The sequence below is a fragment of the Mastigoproctus giganteus genome, chromosome 12 (assembly GCF_048544385.1).
Source record: "Mastigoproctus giganteus isolate SK-2022 chromosome 12, ASM4854438v1, whole genome shotgun sequence".
Lineage (NCBI taxonomy): Eukaryota > Metazoa > Arthropoda > Arachnida > Uropygi > Thelyphonidae > Mastigoproctus > Mastigoproctus giganteus.
Genome location: NC_143586.1, coordinates 6,899,307 through 6,914,387, shown reverse-complemented (window position 1 = coordinate 6,914,387; position 15,081 = coordinate 6,899,307). Strand labels below are relative to the sequence as shown.

Genomic DNA, 15,081 nt, shown 5'->3' with positions numbered 1-15,081 from the left:
ATAATGAGCAATAAAATTAAAAGTATTCGCTCTTACATTCTGTTTTTTCTTCGTGCGAATTCTCCAAGAGTAGAAGATACAAACAGACACAATTAGGAAATATTCCAACGAACTCAAAAGCTGGCGATGAACACTAAATGGCTCTGAAGTGGACGAATGCAATTTATTCGCAAAATATTAAGAATTCGCTGATTTATGCTTCGCTCATTCAAACAGCTTAAATCAAAAACAAATTGAGATCTACAAATGTGGAAATCTCAAATAAACTAGATAATCGATTATGTCTATATTCGTCGTACATTTTGTGATGTTTTCAGTTAACAAAGTTGGTAATTATCGACAGACACTGAAATGTTTACTTTCCATTAACGAACTGTATCAATTTTCTGAATAATCTTTGTGTTTCTGCACAGTTATAACTTAGAAACATGCTCTTTCTACAGACAGATATCTTACACGATATTCAGCTAAACTTTTGCCGATTTTAAAACTATTCCTCAGCTTCCAGGCTAAGAAAACATCACATTTTCAGTTTCTGAGACTATCTCCTCCCGATGGATTCCAGATTCCCTGCATTTACATTCGTAAAGTTGCTGGAAATTCCGTTAATGTTTCATTTTGTGATCTAAGCCATCGATGGAAGGCAAAAATTTAAAAAGTAGGAGGAGAGGAAGATAGATATAGAGAAAAATGTTTTCGAAATCGAGAATGTCTGGAAGGAGGTCGATGGCGTCAAGATTATATCAAGCTCATAAATACAAAAATATAAAATATATTGCTAAAAAAATCTAATAGCAGCTCTGAACTTAAAATATTAAATTTTGACAATGACACCCTTGAAAATTTCAAAATAAAGTTAATTTTATTTTAAATTTTAGAATTAAACCAAATGGGAATTAAAATTTCCATGTGGTTTACTAAAAAACATACTTGTGGTACCATCTAATGGATCAACAGAGGTGAAAAGACTACAATAAACACCTACAAATTTAAATTAATGAAAGAATGGATATATATCGATTTTACCTATAACGATACATAGAAATAATAATCTAAATAATTGTCTAAAACACTTAGTTACTTTATATTTTGGGAAGTCTAAAAAATCCAACAGATTTAAACCTGCCACCTAATCATTTACAATAAATCACGTGCCAGCACTGAAACAAATGTACAAAAATTGCTAGCTAAATCTTACTTTTAACAAAATAGTATTTGAAGAGTTTGGCTGTACTTTTCAAGTCCCTGACAACCTCCTCCCTTAGAAGAAATGTAGAAATTCTAGATGTACGTCACATAATAAAGAGTGCCCATGCAGGTCTGTGTTGCATGAGGGCTTATGACACAATATCTTGACTGAGCTGATTGCCTTTGTCTTCACTGAGTGAATTTAAAATTTCCTGACTTGTTCTTTGCAGGCCCCAGTATGTTCTGGTGCACGGATATTAATGCATGTTTCTTGTTTGTCTCATGCATGCAGGGATTCGGTTTTGTAACTTTCGCAAATAGCGCGGATGCTGATCGAGCACGAGAGCAATTGAACGGCACGGTGGTTGAGGGACGCAAGATAGAGGTGCATGATTTTATCTTTGTGATAGCACTCACTTCTTAAAACATCTTAAATTTAGATGTAGAAATCTGAAAAGAAATGTCTATCAGTGCAAGGACTTATAGAGCGTCTGCCTTCCTTTTTTTGTTTTATTTATTTATTTTGGCATTGGAAAGGGCCCCACCTATCTCACCAGCTGATATGACTAATGTTTGGAGCAATTGTAATTAGAAAGAAATTTTTAAGGTGCATTAAAGCTGTTTTTGTGTGTTTGTGTTTGGTACGACCATTTGTTTGGTGTTGGCTTTTTAATATATTCAGACCAACAAACGAGTGTGCCTTGCATCTAGCTGCTGATGAATGCCCAAAATACTGTACTTCGTAGTTGAATTTGTCCTCTTGCAACACACCACATGCCTGTTATTAGCAAGCACGTTGTGGTTCATACATGTTTAGGGACGATAGACATTTCTTTTGCTGATCTCTTTAGTAAGTAAGATGTGTAGCTAAAGTAAATTAGTCAATATTATCTTTTTCCCATCTCTCAGAGTGTCTACTGTTTCAAACAAAACTAAATTGGTGCCAGTGTAGGGACAGGTAAGAAGCAGTCACAAACAATTATGTTTTAACACTAAAACTGCTCACTAATTACACAAGCAAAAGCATTGTATTAGCTAGCTAAATATCCACGTGAAAGGCAGCATAAATCAACTTGTCAAATATTAATTATTCATTGGCTAATTGGTAATATGACAACATATAATTTTCTTCTTTCTGAACATCGTTTTCCTGAAAAATTGAAAAGCAATCCTATCTCTTTAATTGTAGTAAGTGCTTCAAATCAAGAATATTTTGCTCAATGTATAATCCATCTGTGTTTAAAACATACCTGGATTTTAAGTTTGTAGTATTTTTATAGAAATAAGAATGTCACTAAGATCCAGATTCAAGAGTTAATCTTGAGGACGTTGAGGATCTCATATATTGGTTAAATGCATAAAAAAAATTGGGAAAAGTGCTGAGTTAGAGAAAACTAACAGGTAGTGTAAGTGTATTAAAAGGTTATTCGAAAAAATATGAACTGTATAGTTTTAAAGAGACCCCTACAGAGTAATCAAGATCCTACAGTCTTGATTAATCTAAAGAAAATGATCGAACTTTTCATTAAAGTGTAAAGTTTTCAGCCACTGAATGCATGATCTAATGGAATCACCAATACAATATCTGGATTTCAAAAATTTTTCTCTGTCAAGCGGAGAACCGTTACTGAAATTCAAACTTCTTATTTGTAGATTGTGGGTGTGGGTGCGTGTTTATTTGTTAATACACTGCTCGACAAAATAAACAGAACACATAGAAAACGTGGTGTAACTCGTGAAGCTTGCGATGAAGGGGGGAAAAAGACTGGTATGGGGTGTACCATAAAATAACGAGGAAACGAGGAGACAGCGAGAAACTTCGAACAAGTACAAGGGGCATTTATAGGGGTTGTATAAAAATTATCAAAATTATCACATTACAGAAGTCGATACAAGATGCTTGAAAATAAGGTCATATGACATCAATACGGCGTATGATCTCCTCCAACGACAAAACAAGCCTGGCACTGGTGAACCATGCTCAATGTAAGGGTATCTATAAGATTCTGTGGCAATAAGTGCCATTCTTCCACCACCTTAGCTCACCAAGTGACCAAGGAGTTGGCTGTCGGCATGCAATGCGACGCCCAAGGGCGCCTCACACATGTTCGATCGGATTAAAGCTACGTGATCGTGCTGGCCACAGCAGTCGTTGGATATCTTCAGTTTCAAGATATTCCTCCACCACTTAAGCTCTATGCGCGTGGCGTTATCATGTATGAAAAGAAAATCGGGCCAATTGCACCCCTAAAAAGTCGCACATAGGGTTCGAAGATCTGTTTTCGGTACCTCTGCGCAATTACGGTACCCCTATCAAAAACATGGAGGGGTACGACCATTGGTCCTTATTCCGTCCAACGCGAGAACACCACGTCCACCGTAAGTGTTCCTTTCTCTGATGTTTGAGGAATGCTCGTTCTCTCCAGAACGAGGCTAAAACGGAACTCATAAGAGAACAGAACTTTACCTAATTTTGTTCCAATTCATCGCAAGCTGCACGAGTTACACCACGTTTTCTACTTGTTCTGTTAATTTTTTCCAGCAGTGTATATATTCACCTGGAAGTAATCTACGGCAATGACCAAAAGTACTCAGACAACCCTCCACCAATATTGTGCACTGTGCTAGAACCCCCCCCCCCCCCCGCGCGCATACGTACTGGTTTTGAGATGCCAAAAAAATCTCGTAGGTCTGCTTATATGCATCCGTACGTTAGAAGCTGTTATAGATAGTGAATCGAAAACTTAAGACACTTTTACCCTTTAGGTGCGCGTAACTGCAACTTCCCAAAATCCATTGCAGCAGATATTATTAAAATTAGAAGAGTGTAGATAATTCCTCGGCGAAAAAAATGGTAGTATGTCCATAGGAACGTCTGGGTTTAACCGTTGGGCAGCTGCACAAAATCCTAATAACATGGTCACCAGAGCGAAATGGTGTTTAGAGCATGTCGTTCCCGACGGTCAGGAACTCTAGAACTGTGGCAGAAGATGCTATGACATCATGAATCCCTACCTAATATTTCTTTAACAATTGAGTTGTTTGGGTGTGGATATCGCCTGGACACAACTTCCTGTTTATGCGTGTCGTTTGACCACAAATTTGATTGAACCAGTCTGATAGTATGGAGGTTTTTCAGCTGGTTCAGACTTTGTACACGGGCACTAGTGCCTGAAACCATGAAGATCATACTACTTGGATTTTCTGGGCTACCTACACTATGGTAGTACTACGTCAGTGAGGACGCTACAGTATCAAACCTAACAACGCCCCACATCATGCAGGACTGGTTCGATAATGACATTGAAATTTGGTCAGTCGGCTCAAGAGTTTCGACCCGAACCACATTGGATGAATTGGAGTATTGATTCAACTGCGGCCAAACTGCCTTTCTTCTAAAATGGGTTTGGCAGTTATTTCGCAGGAATGGAGACGAATTCGAGTGGCGACCGGAGGTTGGCAGAAAGCATGCCCATGACAGTTGAGGCTGTCATACAGGTCAAAATTGGTACCACTAATTATTAGGTTTTAGAATTATAAGTTTTTTTTTTCCAACTGTCTGTTTGTGTTCGAATATTTTGATAATTGGTGCATGCAAATAATGCAGTGCATAGGATGCCTATAGTGCCTGCTATCATGTTTATGCTGGCCTAATGATTTCCTTTTTGGAGTGGAATAAAGCTGAGGCTGTGAGGGTGCGTATCACTTTGGGATATTTGCATTTGTATGATATCCATTTCATCAACCAATATTCACCATTAAATTCTTTTGATGTTAGTTGCGGCAACAGCTCTTAGGTTTCTGCTCCATAAAATGCCACTGGATGAATAACACGATACACCTGTTCCTTCTGTGATTTTTATATCTCTATTATAAAGCAGATGTTGCTGTTCAATCCATTTCATTTGCACACCTTGATATGCAGGGACTGAATGTGCTGCTTATTATCAAGATTGATGAAAAGTTAAATTTTACTTTTCATCAATCGTGATACCCAAATCTGCTGAGGAACATGTCATTCATTTCCGGTGAGACGTGTGTTAGATCGGCTTTAGAGAGATTATACGCGCTGACTTAATAGGATTAACTGGCAATGCGAAAGTATTTTTCCCAGTGTTGCATTAGCTTATCTGTCATTCACGATTCTCCCGAGATTCCTAGTTTTAATGTATGGTTCGTATAAGCTTCGTGTCATTAGCACAGAATATTATTTTAGTTTTATTTGCCGAAAATGGGTGAATTATAACAGTAAAAAAGAGACAAAAAGAACGCCTCCTTGCGGCACGCTGACCACGGTGTTTATTAACTATTCTGTTATTTACAGTCATTATTAATCTTCTATTGCATAATAGTGATGGCAAGGGGGCTGACTGGATTTCCTTTTATGTTGTAGAAATATTATGATTTAACTGTACCTTGATGTTGACTCAAAGCTGCTTGGACGTCCAAGTATATTATGGCGGTCTCGTTGACCTATATTACCGTGCTCCATAAATATAGGAAGAGTAGTTATAGTAGACCTGTTTTTTAGTGATCTGTGAATTGATGTGGAGTATATAAACTGGTAGAATTTTTTTTATATTGGTAGATTTTTAATGGATGCAGAAGTATTTTTTATTATTCTTGTTAATCCGGACAAGATGGGAAATACGGAAGTATAGTGACTTTCTCCTTAAATCTTGTAATATATTCCAACCAGTTCATTTGGTTTACGTTGTCTAAAAGTTGCATTTTTGGAGTGGCGTAGTGGAAAGCACCCTTCTTGAGTGTGACGTCGTGATAGCGCTTGATTGTCCTCGACTTTCTTCTGTTGAATATCGCTACTGCTTTCCTGAAGCATATCCGAACTGCAGGATCATTTGTTGTCTTCCTATACTTTGTGTAGATACCGCTTGTATGGGGTAGGGTGGAATCTGTTCACTAAGCATCATGGGATTGTTATCGTTTTCGAAGCAGATGTGAGTGGATAAAGTTAATGCAACGCGGTGTTAGTTGGCAAACTGCAAGGTCTGGATCACAGTTCATTAAGAATTGCCATGAATATATACTAGGGCAGTGAAGATACATTTCTCCGTACTCAATACTGCTAAGCCTGTTTTGTTTTGTCGACACTTGTTTTCCCCTTGTCGTTATTGAGCAGGCGATCAAAAGATATTCCGAGGGAATGAAAGCTGGGAAGCCTGGAGGATATTACAGTCACCTGAGGTGAATATGGTCTCCGAAGACATTCCCTCTTGTTTTTGTTGGTCCACATCTGGCCATTGATAGGCCTAGTACAGGTAATTTTTCATATAGCTGTTTTCTTAGTGATTAAAAATGAGAGACTGAAATCCCCAAATATGACTTTTGAATTATGATGCATGTGTGTGGACATGTGTTTTTGTAAAGAGCGGCTTCTAGTACTTCAGTTCAACTCCGCTTCGTATCTCTGAAGAACAATACCACTGAAAAAGGGCCAGATATGTGGGTAATGTAGGTTCGTGTGTATTATGTGTGTTTCTGTTGTTCTGTTCTGGCCTCTTGGCTACCCAAAAGCATCAATCACCTGGGAAGATCATTCTGGGTACTCGTCCACACCACGGGAAAGTGGGCCAGTCTGAATAGTGCTCATTGTACTCATAATTCTGATTCATAGTGTTACAGCGTTTAACACAGTATATATATATATATATATATATATATATATATATATATATATATATATATATATGTCTATTTATCTACATTTTGATCTTTCTATGCCAATTTAAATGGTGCAGATGACTTATGAAGCAGTTGGTTGTCTGAGATTATATTTTAGTTTGAGTATGGAGATAACCAACATCCACTATTAACTTGGTGAAAGCAGCATGGCTGCCCATCCAAAGGTAGTGTATTTTTATGTCATCAAATCCACGGTGGCAGATAAGGCTATTAAACCAATACTTTTTTAGATAGTTTTCAGTGACGGAAAGAAATTCTCAGTAAAATTTGAAATTGCATTCTATTTAACGATTTCTGATGCCTCTTTCACTCAGTGAGAGTTAATATCATAAATGATTGGCTTTTTTTTTTCTTTTCCTTGTAAAATAATAACCTTAATAAATAATGAACCGACGCTTCTACTGTTACAGAATGCATTTGAAAGAACAATCTTAACGTCGGTTCCCACTAAGCATTTTTTTCGCCTATCGATTGTTTCCTTTCAGCAACTTCCGCATATGTCCCATGGCAGCTTTGTTTTTATGAGATTTCTACCTTTCCCTTTGAGACAGAGACTACTAAAAGCAATCGTATCTTCCAGTAATGGCTCCATTAACACCCCTACAACTACGCAAAACAAGGCTTCTTATTTATCCAACCTCGTTGTCGTGTTTTGGCAGTATTCTACTGAACAAAACTAGAAATGGCAGAAATGTTTTGCAGTTAAATAAATACTGCTTAAAGCTTTAGCAAAAGGACTAAAAATACTAGAAAAATTCTTTCTAAAAGGTAATGAATACGAAATTATCCATTAACCAAAGTCCAGTGTTACAACGAGCTATTTATATTGTACTTACTTCATTAAAACACTTATTCCAGTTTCTTTATCCATCACATTCTCCTTGGAACCAGGTAAATTCTTGTGATATATTTTCTTCTTTCCTTTGGCAAGTATTTGGCAAGTTCTTGCCAAATACTTGCCAAAGTTCTTTAAAACTCAATTTTAGTTACAGTGAAAGAGAAATAAGTCATCTGTGAGAACAATTGCTAAAGGGTGTTCGTTCAACTGAATCAATTTTCAATCACCATTCTCCGCCACTTTTGTATAAGCAGTGTAAACAACATGGCTGATACCATTCATCTTTTGTTTGTAATCCTTTTCGCCTGGGTATTAAGGGTTATAATCCATCTGTGCATGGTTAAAATTTGATAATACGATGAACTTTATAGAAAAGAGCGCAGAGCTTTTCCTTGTCAGCAACTTCGACACAGCGCATCACCAAAGCTTATACATTATTGTGCTACACTGAAAGAATTTTCATCCCCAGAACAGAGGATGCAAATTCTTTTATATAGCCGATAAGCAATACTTTTTAATTTTGATGAAAATTTGATTTAAAATGAGGGAAAACACTAAATTTTTAGGAGTGGCAATGCATTACCGACTATTGGTATCAAAAAAATTTATTTTTGTATATCATTAAACTTTAATACTAATTTCTAAGCAATAACTAAAGTCAAATCCGGGTTATCACCGTTATCAAAGATTATAAAGAGATGCAGAAGTGTGTGTTCTTATAGAGGCTGGTTCGATTCTTATATTCGTCATTATTTTAGCAGATAACTCTAATGCCCTCGTGATAATATTAAGTATAAGGTTTACAGAAAGAACAGGTAATAATTATGCTAATTACTTGTTCAATTATTTCAAATTTCTTTCTTATTTTTTACGATTGATATTTAATTTATGGTGGTTACCGATAGATCTTTGCTACAAGGAATAAACAGTTGGCCTAACTCTGTCCACTGGTTCGCAATGACTGGACGATCTATTCCGGGTTTAAAACCAGCCGCAAAGTTGTGTGTGTGTGTGGAGGGACTGTTTCCTGATTTTGAACCAGCGCCAAAAGGGGAGAAATCTTTCCCTGTTTTAAATCAGCGTCGAAAGGAGGAAATAGTTTCCTCCTTTGGTGCTGTAAAGGTCCACTTATGCCAAAGGGAGGTTCCCCCCCCCTCTAAGAACTCTTCGCTCCTTTTCGCAAAGATCCATGGGTAATCACCATAAAATAAATTAAAACCTTTCTTACTTATTTACTGCTTATCCACTATCAACTATCATTATTTTATTATAGTACTAACTAGTACTGGTCTTGATGTAAACATGGGATTAAAATGTATTTTTCACATCTGAATTAATATATTTTATGTTTACACACAATGTTTTTATTAGCTTTATATAAAAAACGAAGTAAACTTGATTTTTTTTTAAAGGAAAACATATGAAAGATTTTTAAATGAAACTCTGGTTGCGTTTATAGATAAAACATTGAAAATCAAACATTTACTATTCTGTTTTGTGAAAATAAACACGAGTTCTGGAAATAAACAGAAGAATATTCTCTATTTCGATATTGCAAATTCTTTGTAAAGTGCTTACGGTGAAGATTTTTTTTTTTTTTAATTTACAGCCATCATCCACAAACGACATACAAAAAAATAACATTGATTAGACAAAGCCATTAGACTTCTTCTATCAAATGAAGCGCCATCTACAATAAAAAAAATTTGTAAATTAATTCTAAATTAATTTGGTGAGTACATTAAATGAACATAGAATGTGTAATTTTTAAAATATTATTAGAGTAATTTCACATGATTTTTTGCCATTTATTAGGCGATTATATTTTAACATTTCATAATTAAATTTTTAAATTTGTAGTTTTCTTGGGGTTTGTTATTCATGTCCAGGTACTATTATTGGTCAAAGAACTCTCTCACTAGCGTATGCGTTCAGCATCACGACTTTCTGGAGTTCCATGTAAGTGTTGTCTGAGAGGCTTACTGCTGTCAGGCTCTTTAGAACCATGTTGGTGGTTGACAGGGTGATTCTTGACTTCCTGTCTTCGGTCTGTGTTCTTCCAGATCTTTCCCTTGCAGGTTTTCTTGAGGTTGTTAGTATTGAGCACCACAATGTCAATCAGGTAGGTAAGCCATTTCCTTCTTGTCGATGAGGGTTATGTCTTGTCAGTTATTATGGCACGGTCCCAGTATAGTTTGTGAGTAGGGGTATGTAGTACGGCCTGGGTTTCGTACCTGTGATACAGTACACTTTCTTTGATCAACTGTGTTTTGCATTAGCTTCTGGTGCATTATCCTGGCAACTTGGTCATGTCTAGAAGTGTACACCGTCTTGTTGATTACCATGCATCCTGCGGTGATGTGTTGGATTGTTTCTGGGACCAGGTGGCGTCAACATGTGTCATATCTCATTTCAGGGTCGTCGTCGATGTATTTCTTGTAGTTCCTGGTGTTGATTACCTGGTCTTTAATGGCGAGCACGAATCCTTTGGTGTAGGGAAAGAGCCTCCCTTTTGTGGGCCATGCGTTCGAGTGTATTATTATTATTATTGTGTGTTATAAAAATCTGCCGCTCAATGACATCATTTGAAATCATCACGACGAGGATGCAGTAACAATAGCAGATTTTGATGTTATCTGCAATTAGTTTTGCTCCGAGATCTTGTTTACCTCAACCACTATGATTTTATTCGTTACTGTTTTTCGCTCTTCTGGGCCGAATCGCTCGGTAGCAAGAAAATTAGTCTACACAATGCAAGAGAAAGCCCAGCTAAAATAACAGCATGTTTCCACTTGTAAAAATCAGCAGGAGGACTGAGACGAATTCTATTGATGCTGTCTCCCAAATCGCAAAGATAAATACACGCTGTTAGGAATTTATTACGATTTTAAGGAATTGTTAAAGAGAAATCTGCCATTGCAGCTCTTTGAATATCTAAGATGAAAGATATTCGAAAGAGCAGTGTATTTTCGTCTCCTGCAAGTATTTGATAAAATATATACTTTTATTAAACATGCACAGGAGCTGAGAAAACATGAACGATTTTAGCTACAGTCTAAGCAGCGCTAGTTTTATATGCTCTAAAAACTGCTCAAGAGGCAGAAGTTACCGAATTGGAAATAACACTCACAATTCTCGATACTGTAGAAATGAAAATCTCTACTAGTCATGAGATGGCCATTCTTAAACCGATCCACAGATTATATTTTGATTGAATATAGATTCTATATGTATATTTTTTCCCTTTTTTGATAAATCTGATAATAGTGACTCGCATCTGATAAATATTTTCCTTGGCATATTAGGAATGACATCGCAAAATGTCTTTAGCATTTCGATAGCCTTTTTTTTTATTTCCAAGATGTGCCAACCGTCTTTCTCTTATGTAATCAGAGATTCCCCGTGTAGTACAATGGTTATTATAACCCTCATCCCTACACCGAGTAGAAAAGGCTCCGGTTCGAATCCCATCAATGGAGCAAAGAAGAACTGTTATGGACTTTTTTCACTCTTGTGGCTGAATAATTCGGTCTAAAGCAAAGACAACAAGATTTCCCAATCCCCAGAAAATTGGGTTATTCATCCAGCAAAAAAGATAAAATACCCAGAAAGTAGATGCGATTTATGAATATAATACGCATGGGTAGTTGAGATTCTTCTCAGTTACCCTATTATGACACGTTTTGTGTGCATGTGTTTGTGGTCAGAGGTTACTTTCTTAATGTTATTCTGTGGAGTTATTTGAACTGAATAACCAATAGAATGCAGGCGATTGCGTGAGATTAGTTATACTATAAGAGACCTCATGCCGCCATCAACCAACTGAAAGGTAATATTACTTTTTGCCGATTTGTTTGAGAATGCAAACAAATCCTCAAAAAAAAAAAAACACTTCAGCGAGCAACTCTTAGCTGGGAAGAACAAATTGGCATACAGTATTTCAAACATTACACAGAATGCAGTTCGAACATCTAATAATTATAATAAGTAATTTATTTAGTTGTAATGCACAGTAAGATCATTGTTATAATTCTGTGGAGCCTGGACACGAGGCTAGGAGTTAGTCCCTGTAACTATATTTAATTACTTCCTGAACCGTGATGTCATAGAGACAACTGTTATTATTATAATTATACTAGATGACAGTTCTCGTCGAATCAGAACTTTTAGAAATTCAGGTTTCAGGAGTTGGCTTTCGTTTATTCATTTTCAATTTCCTCTCTCACTCACGTATACACAAGGGGCGGGCATGGCTACGCGTTTTACTTGTGTAGTCGACATACTGAATATAGTTTATCCATTTGATATTTACACACTTCAAGTGATCGCACTCTTTATAGACAGGGTGTGTCACAGCGAAAGATAGATTGCATAGAATCTCAGCCTATCGCATATGCGTGCACGATATCATTACGTAGCATCATGAGCGCAATATTGCTGCTGAAACCATCAAACAACACTTCCATCTCCAGAGCACCACCCCCAAGAAAGAGCATTAGTCGGACGGACCAGATTGCTAACCCTCTGAGACACTGCAGAAACTCCCACAAACAGTTTGCACGTCCAGCTTCCATTAAAGTAATTCTCAAATTCCCAGTTCTGTTTTCAGCGATTGCAGAAAGCAACTGCGTAAAAGACAGGAGAAGAACTACTGTTGCGTTATCTGCATGGAATTTATATATTTGTGGAAAATACTCAGAAATAACGTAGAAAGTTACCGATTTCTTTACAGATTAAATTCTGTTTCAACAGGATTTGGGTTCCCAGATTTTCAAATTTCTATTTCTCAGAGTTCCATCCTGTAATTCTAATTGGGCTTTCTTTGAAATGTTTCTCTATGTTCAGGAAACAAGTGTCAGGGTTATAACACACAGAACATAGCGTGCAGTGTTGTTTAGTTTTTAACATGAAAAATATCACTTTTCATCCCGTAACTCAACAGACCTACAGACACAATACACAGAAGCTTCGTGGCTTTGAAGCGATCTATAACGGGATTGATAATTATTTCCCCACCTAAACCATTTATTTATTATCAAAGAATTTAATTTTCTAAAAAAATACCATTCTTCCCTCAAGAGAGCTGTGTGTGTGTGCAACAAATGTTATTTGCTACCTGGTCCCTTTATCAGTAACAACAGAGACATCACTCGAGCGTAATACAGATTATTTCTAATTAAAATGCCCAGCAGGCTGATTACACACTAAGAAAGCAGTGAGTGTGGTCTATTTAAAATACCAGAGATTATTCTTCCCTTTTTTTTTTTGCCATAAAGACTTTTGTGACTGGTTCGATTATAGAGATGAATTTAAGGGTGTTTGATTAAGGAAAGTCCAATGTATAGAAGGAAAAGTGTTCCTGCAGTATTAATCAAAATGCTTTTGTACACATAATGCTTTGAAAAGATTATGCTTTTGTAGAGGCTAAATAAAAACGAGATTCAGCACCTCAATATGTGGCAGCGTATTCAGCTCTTTAGATATCTGCACGCTACTAAATATTTATTTTTCAGAAAGAACTGTTAATAAACATAATAATTAAGCTCTAATAATGTTGGCTCATCAATTATTGATGAGCAGACTTACTACTAAAGTATTTATGTATCCACCAAGAGATTTTATTCCACCAAGAAAGTGTTTCAAATGATTTTTGGCTCCAGTGGAAATGTCATGGGCAATTACAGATATTGTTTGAGGGTGATATAACCACTTTCTTCTTTAAATTTATGATGTCAAGGCGCATTGGTGCAGTAGCCCTCATGAAAAGCGAAATGAAGTATTTAACTTTGATAAAATGTATTTTGCCATCCACTTCATTTTTGTTGTTGAAGAGCTGCAGAATTACCACCTTCCAATCTTTAATTCATGTTGCGAGAAACATACAGCTGATTGAAATTTAGCTGAACATAAAAATAAAAGTGTATTCTAATAACTCGCGAACTGTAGAATTTTTATGTTGTAATCAGTGTATGTGGTATTTTTTTAAACAGTAAAAAATTAGTTAGAAATTTGACCACCAGGGAGCTAAGATTTATTCACTCCAGTAAAAAAATTAGCTCTGCGTTCATTATAAAAGGGAATTGCACGGTGATCGGAGAATTCGAAAAGTGAATTCATACAAATAATGATTTTGAAATAATTTTCAGTGATATTCATTGTGTACAACGAATGATTTTTAAGCACAACATAAAAATTCGTTCTAAACAGATTTAAATTTATAGTTTTTAGTTTAAAAATATTTTTTCTTAGATATTTTTTCCTAGATTCGTGATTATAAATGTTAACAAGTTTTGAGTTCTACCATGTCCCCATAAACCTCGTGGTTTATGTCCCCATAAACCTCATGGCCCTCTTGGGAAGCACAGTTGGTTGGATCGAACGTCCTCCCCCATACCTGGTGGAAAACACCCGAGTTTGAGTCCCATCGATGACGTGAGGAATTTTTATAGCCTTTTTCACAACGTGGCTGAGTTAGTTGGTCTCACGCGAGGGTAGCATGGTTTTTCCTTCCGGAAACTCGGGTTTTAATTCCAGCAAACAGAAAATCGACCTCAGAACACACGTAGTTTACAGCCACTATACACACTCCTAAAACCAATATGCTCCTAAAACCCTAACCACTGCTGGGACTTAACAGGGTTGGATGATAGCTATTACGATATACGTACGTCATAAGTGAATAAGCAAAATAAACAAGGTATTAATTTTATTAGTTTAACATGAAGGCAGTAGTTGAAAATTTAAAATCCTAACTACCTATTAACAGATTATTCCAATATTGAAAAACTGCTTTATCTTCAGTAGCGTAAAGACCGCAGTTTAACCTACCTTCATAAGAAAGAAAGAAACTTTTATAATGAAACATACTGTGGCAGAGATGAATGATGTAGTGAATTTATTGAGTATAATACACTAAATTATACACGTAAATGAAAGCTGGAGGAGACCGGAGGTGATGCACTACCCCATCTCAACCGTCAGCAAACAGAAGAACAGCCTGTTTACTCCTATGAAGATGGTAATGATATTGGTACCAGATGACAGCTTTCTTCTCTCAAAACACATCGATCAATGCCAGGCTGCCTTGGGCAAATGTGATAACGAATGGACTTGATGCTATCGATATTGAATGCGTGGACTGTCGACAACTTCTTCCTCCTTATCAAAATTCAATAGCACATACCTGAGATGTTGCAGAACGATGTCTTGCAGTGAGCTGTTGCCTACAATTGTTCTCTCATCAGCTAGAGATGGTTTGGGAAGGGGAGTGGTAGTAAAAGCTTGAATGCCATATTCAGCGTGATGCACGCGAGCCATGTGTGTGTGTGTGCAGTTTTCACTCTGCATTAGCG

The 15,081-nt window shown here is 36.6% G+C and overlaps 1 protein-coding gene across 4 annotated transcripts in view; it reads left to right on the top strand.

The window, feature by feature from the left end:
* The window catches only part of LOC150076655 (RNA binding protein fox-1 homolog 2-like), a 510,847-nt gene that overhangs the window by 261,798 nt on the left and 233,968 nt on the right, over positions 1-15,081 (top strand). For 3 of the 4 annotated variants that reach the window (XM_090386157.1, XM_090386155.1, XM_090386156.1), the window contains exon 5: positions 1,481-1,573. The exons of the other annotated variant lie outside the window; for it this stretch is intronic. In XM_090386157.1, the coding sequence (XP_090242283.1) occupies positions 1,481-1,573 (93 nt within the window). The remainder of the gene's footprint in view (positions 1-1,480; positions 1,574-15,081) is intronic. 4 annotated transcript variants of the gene reach the window in all.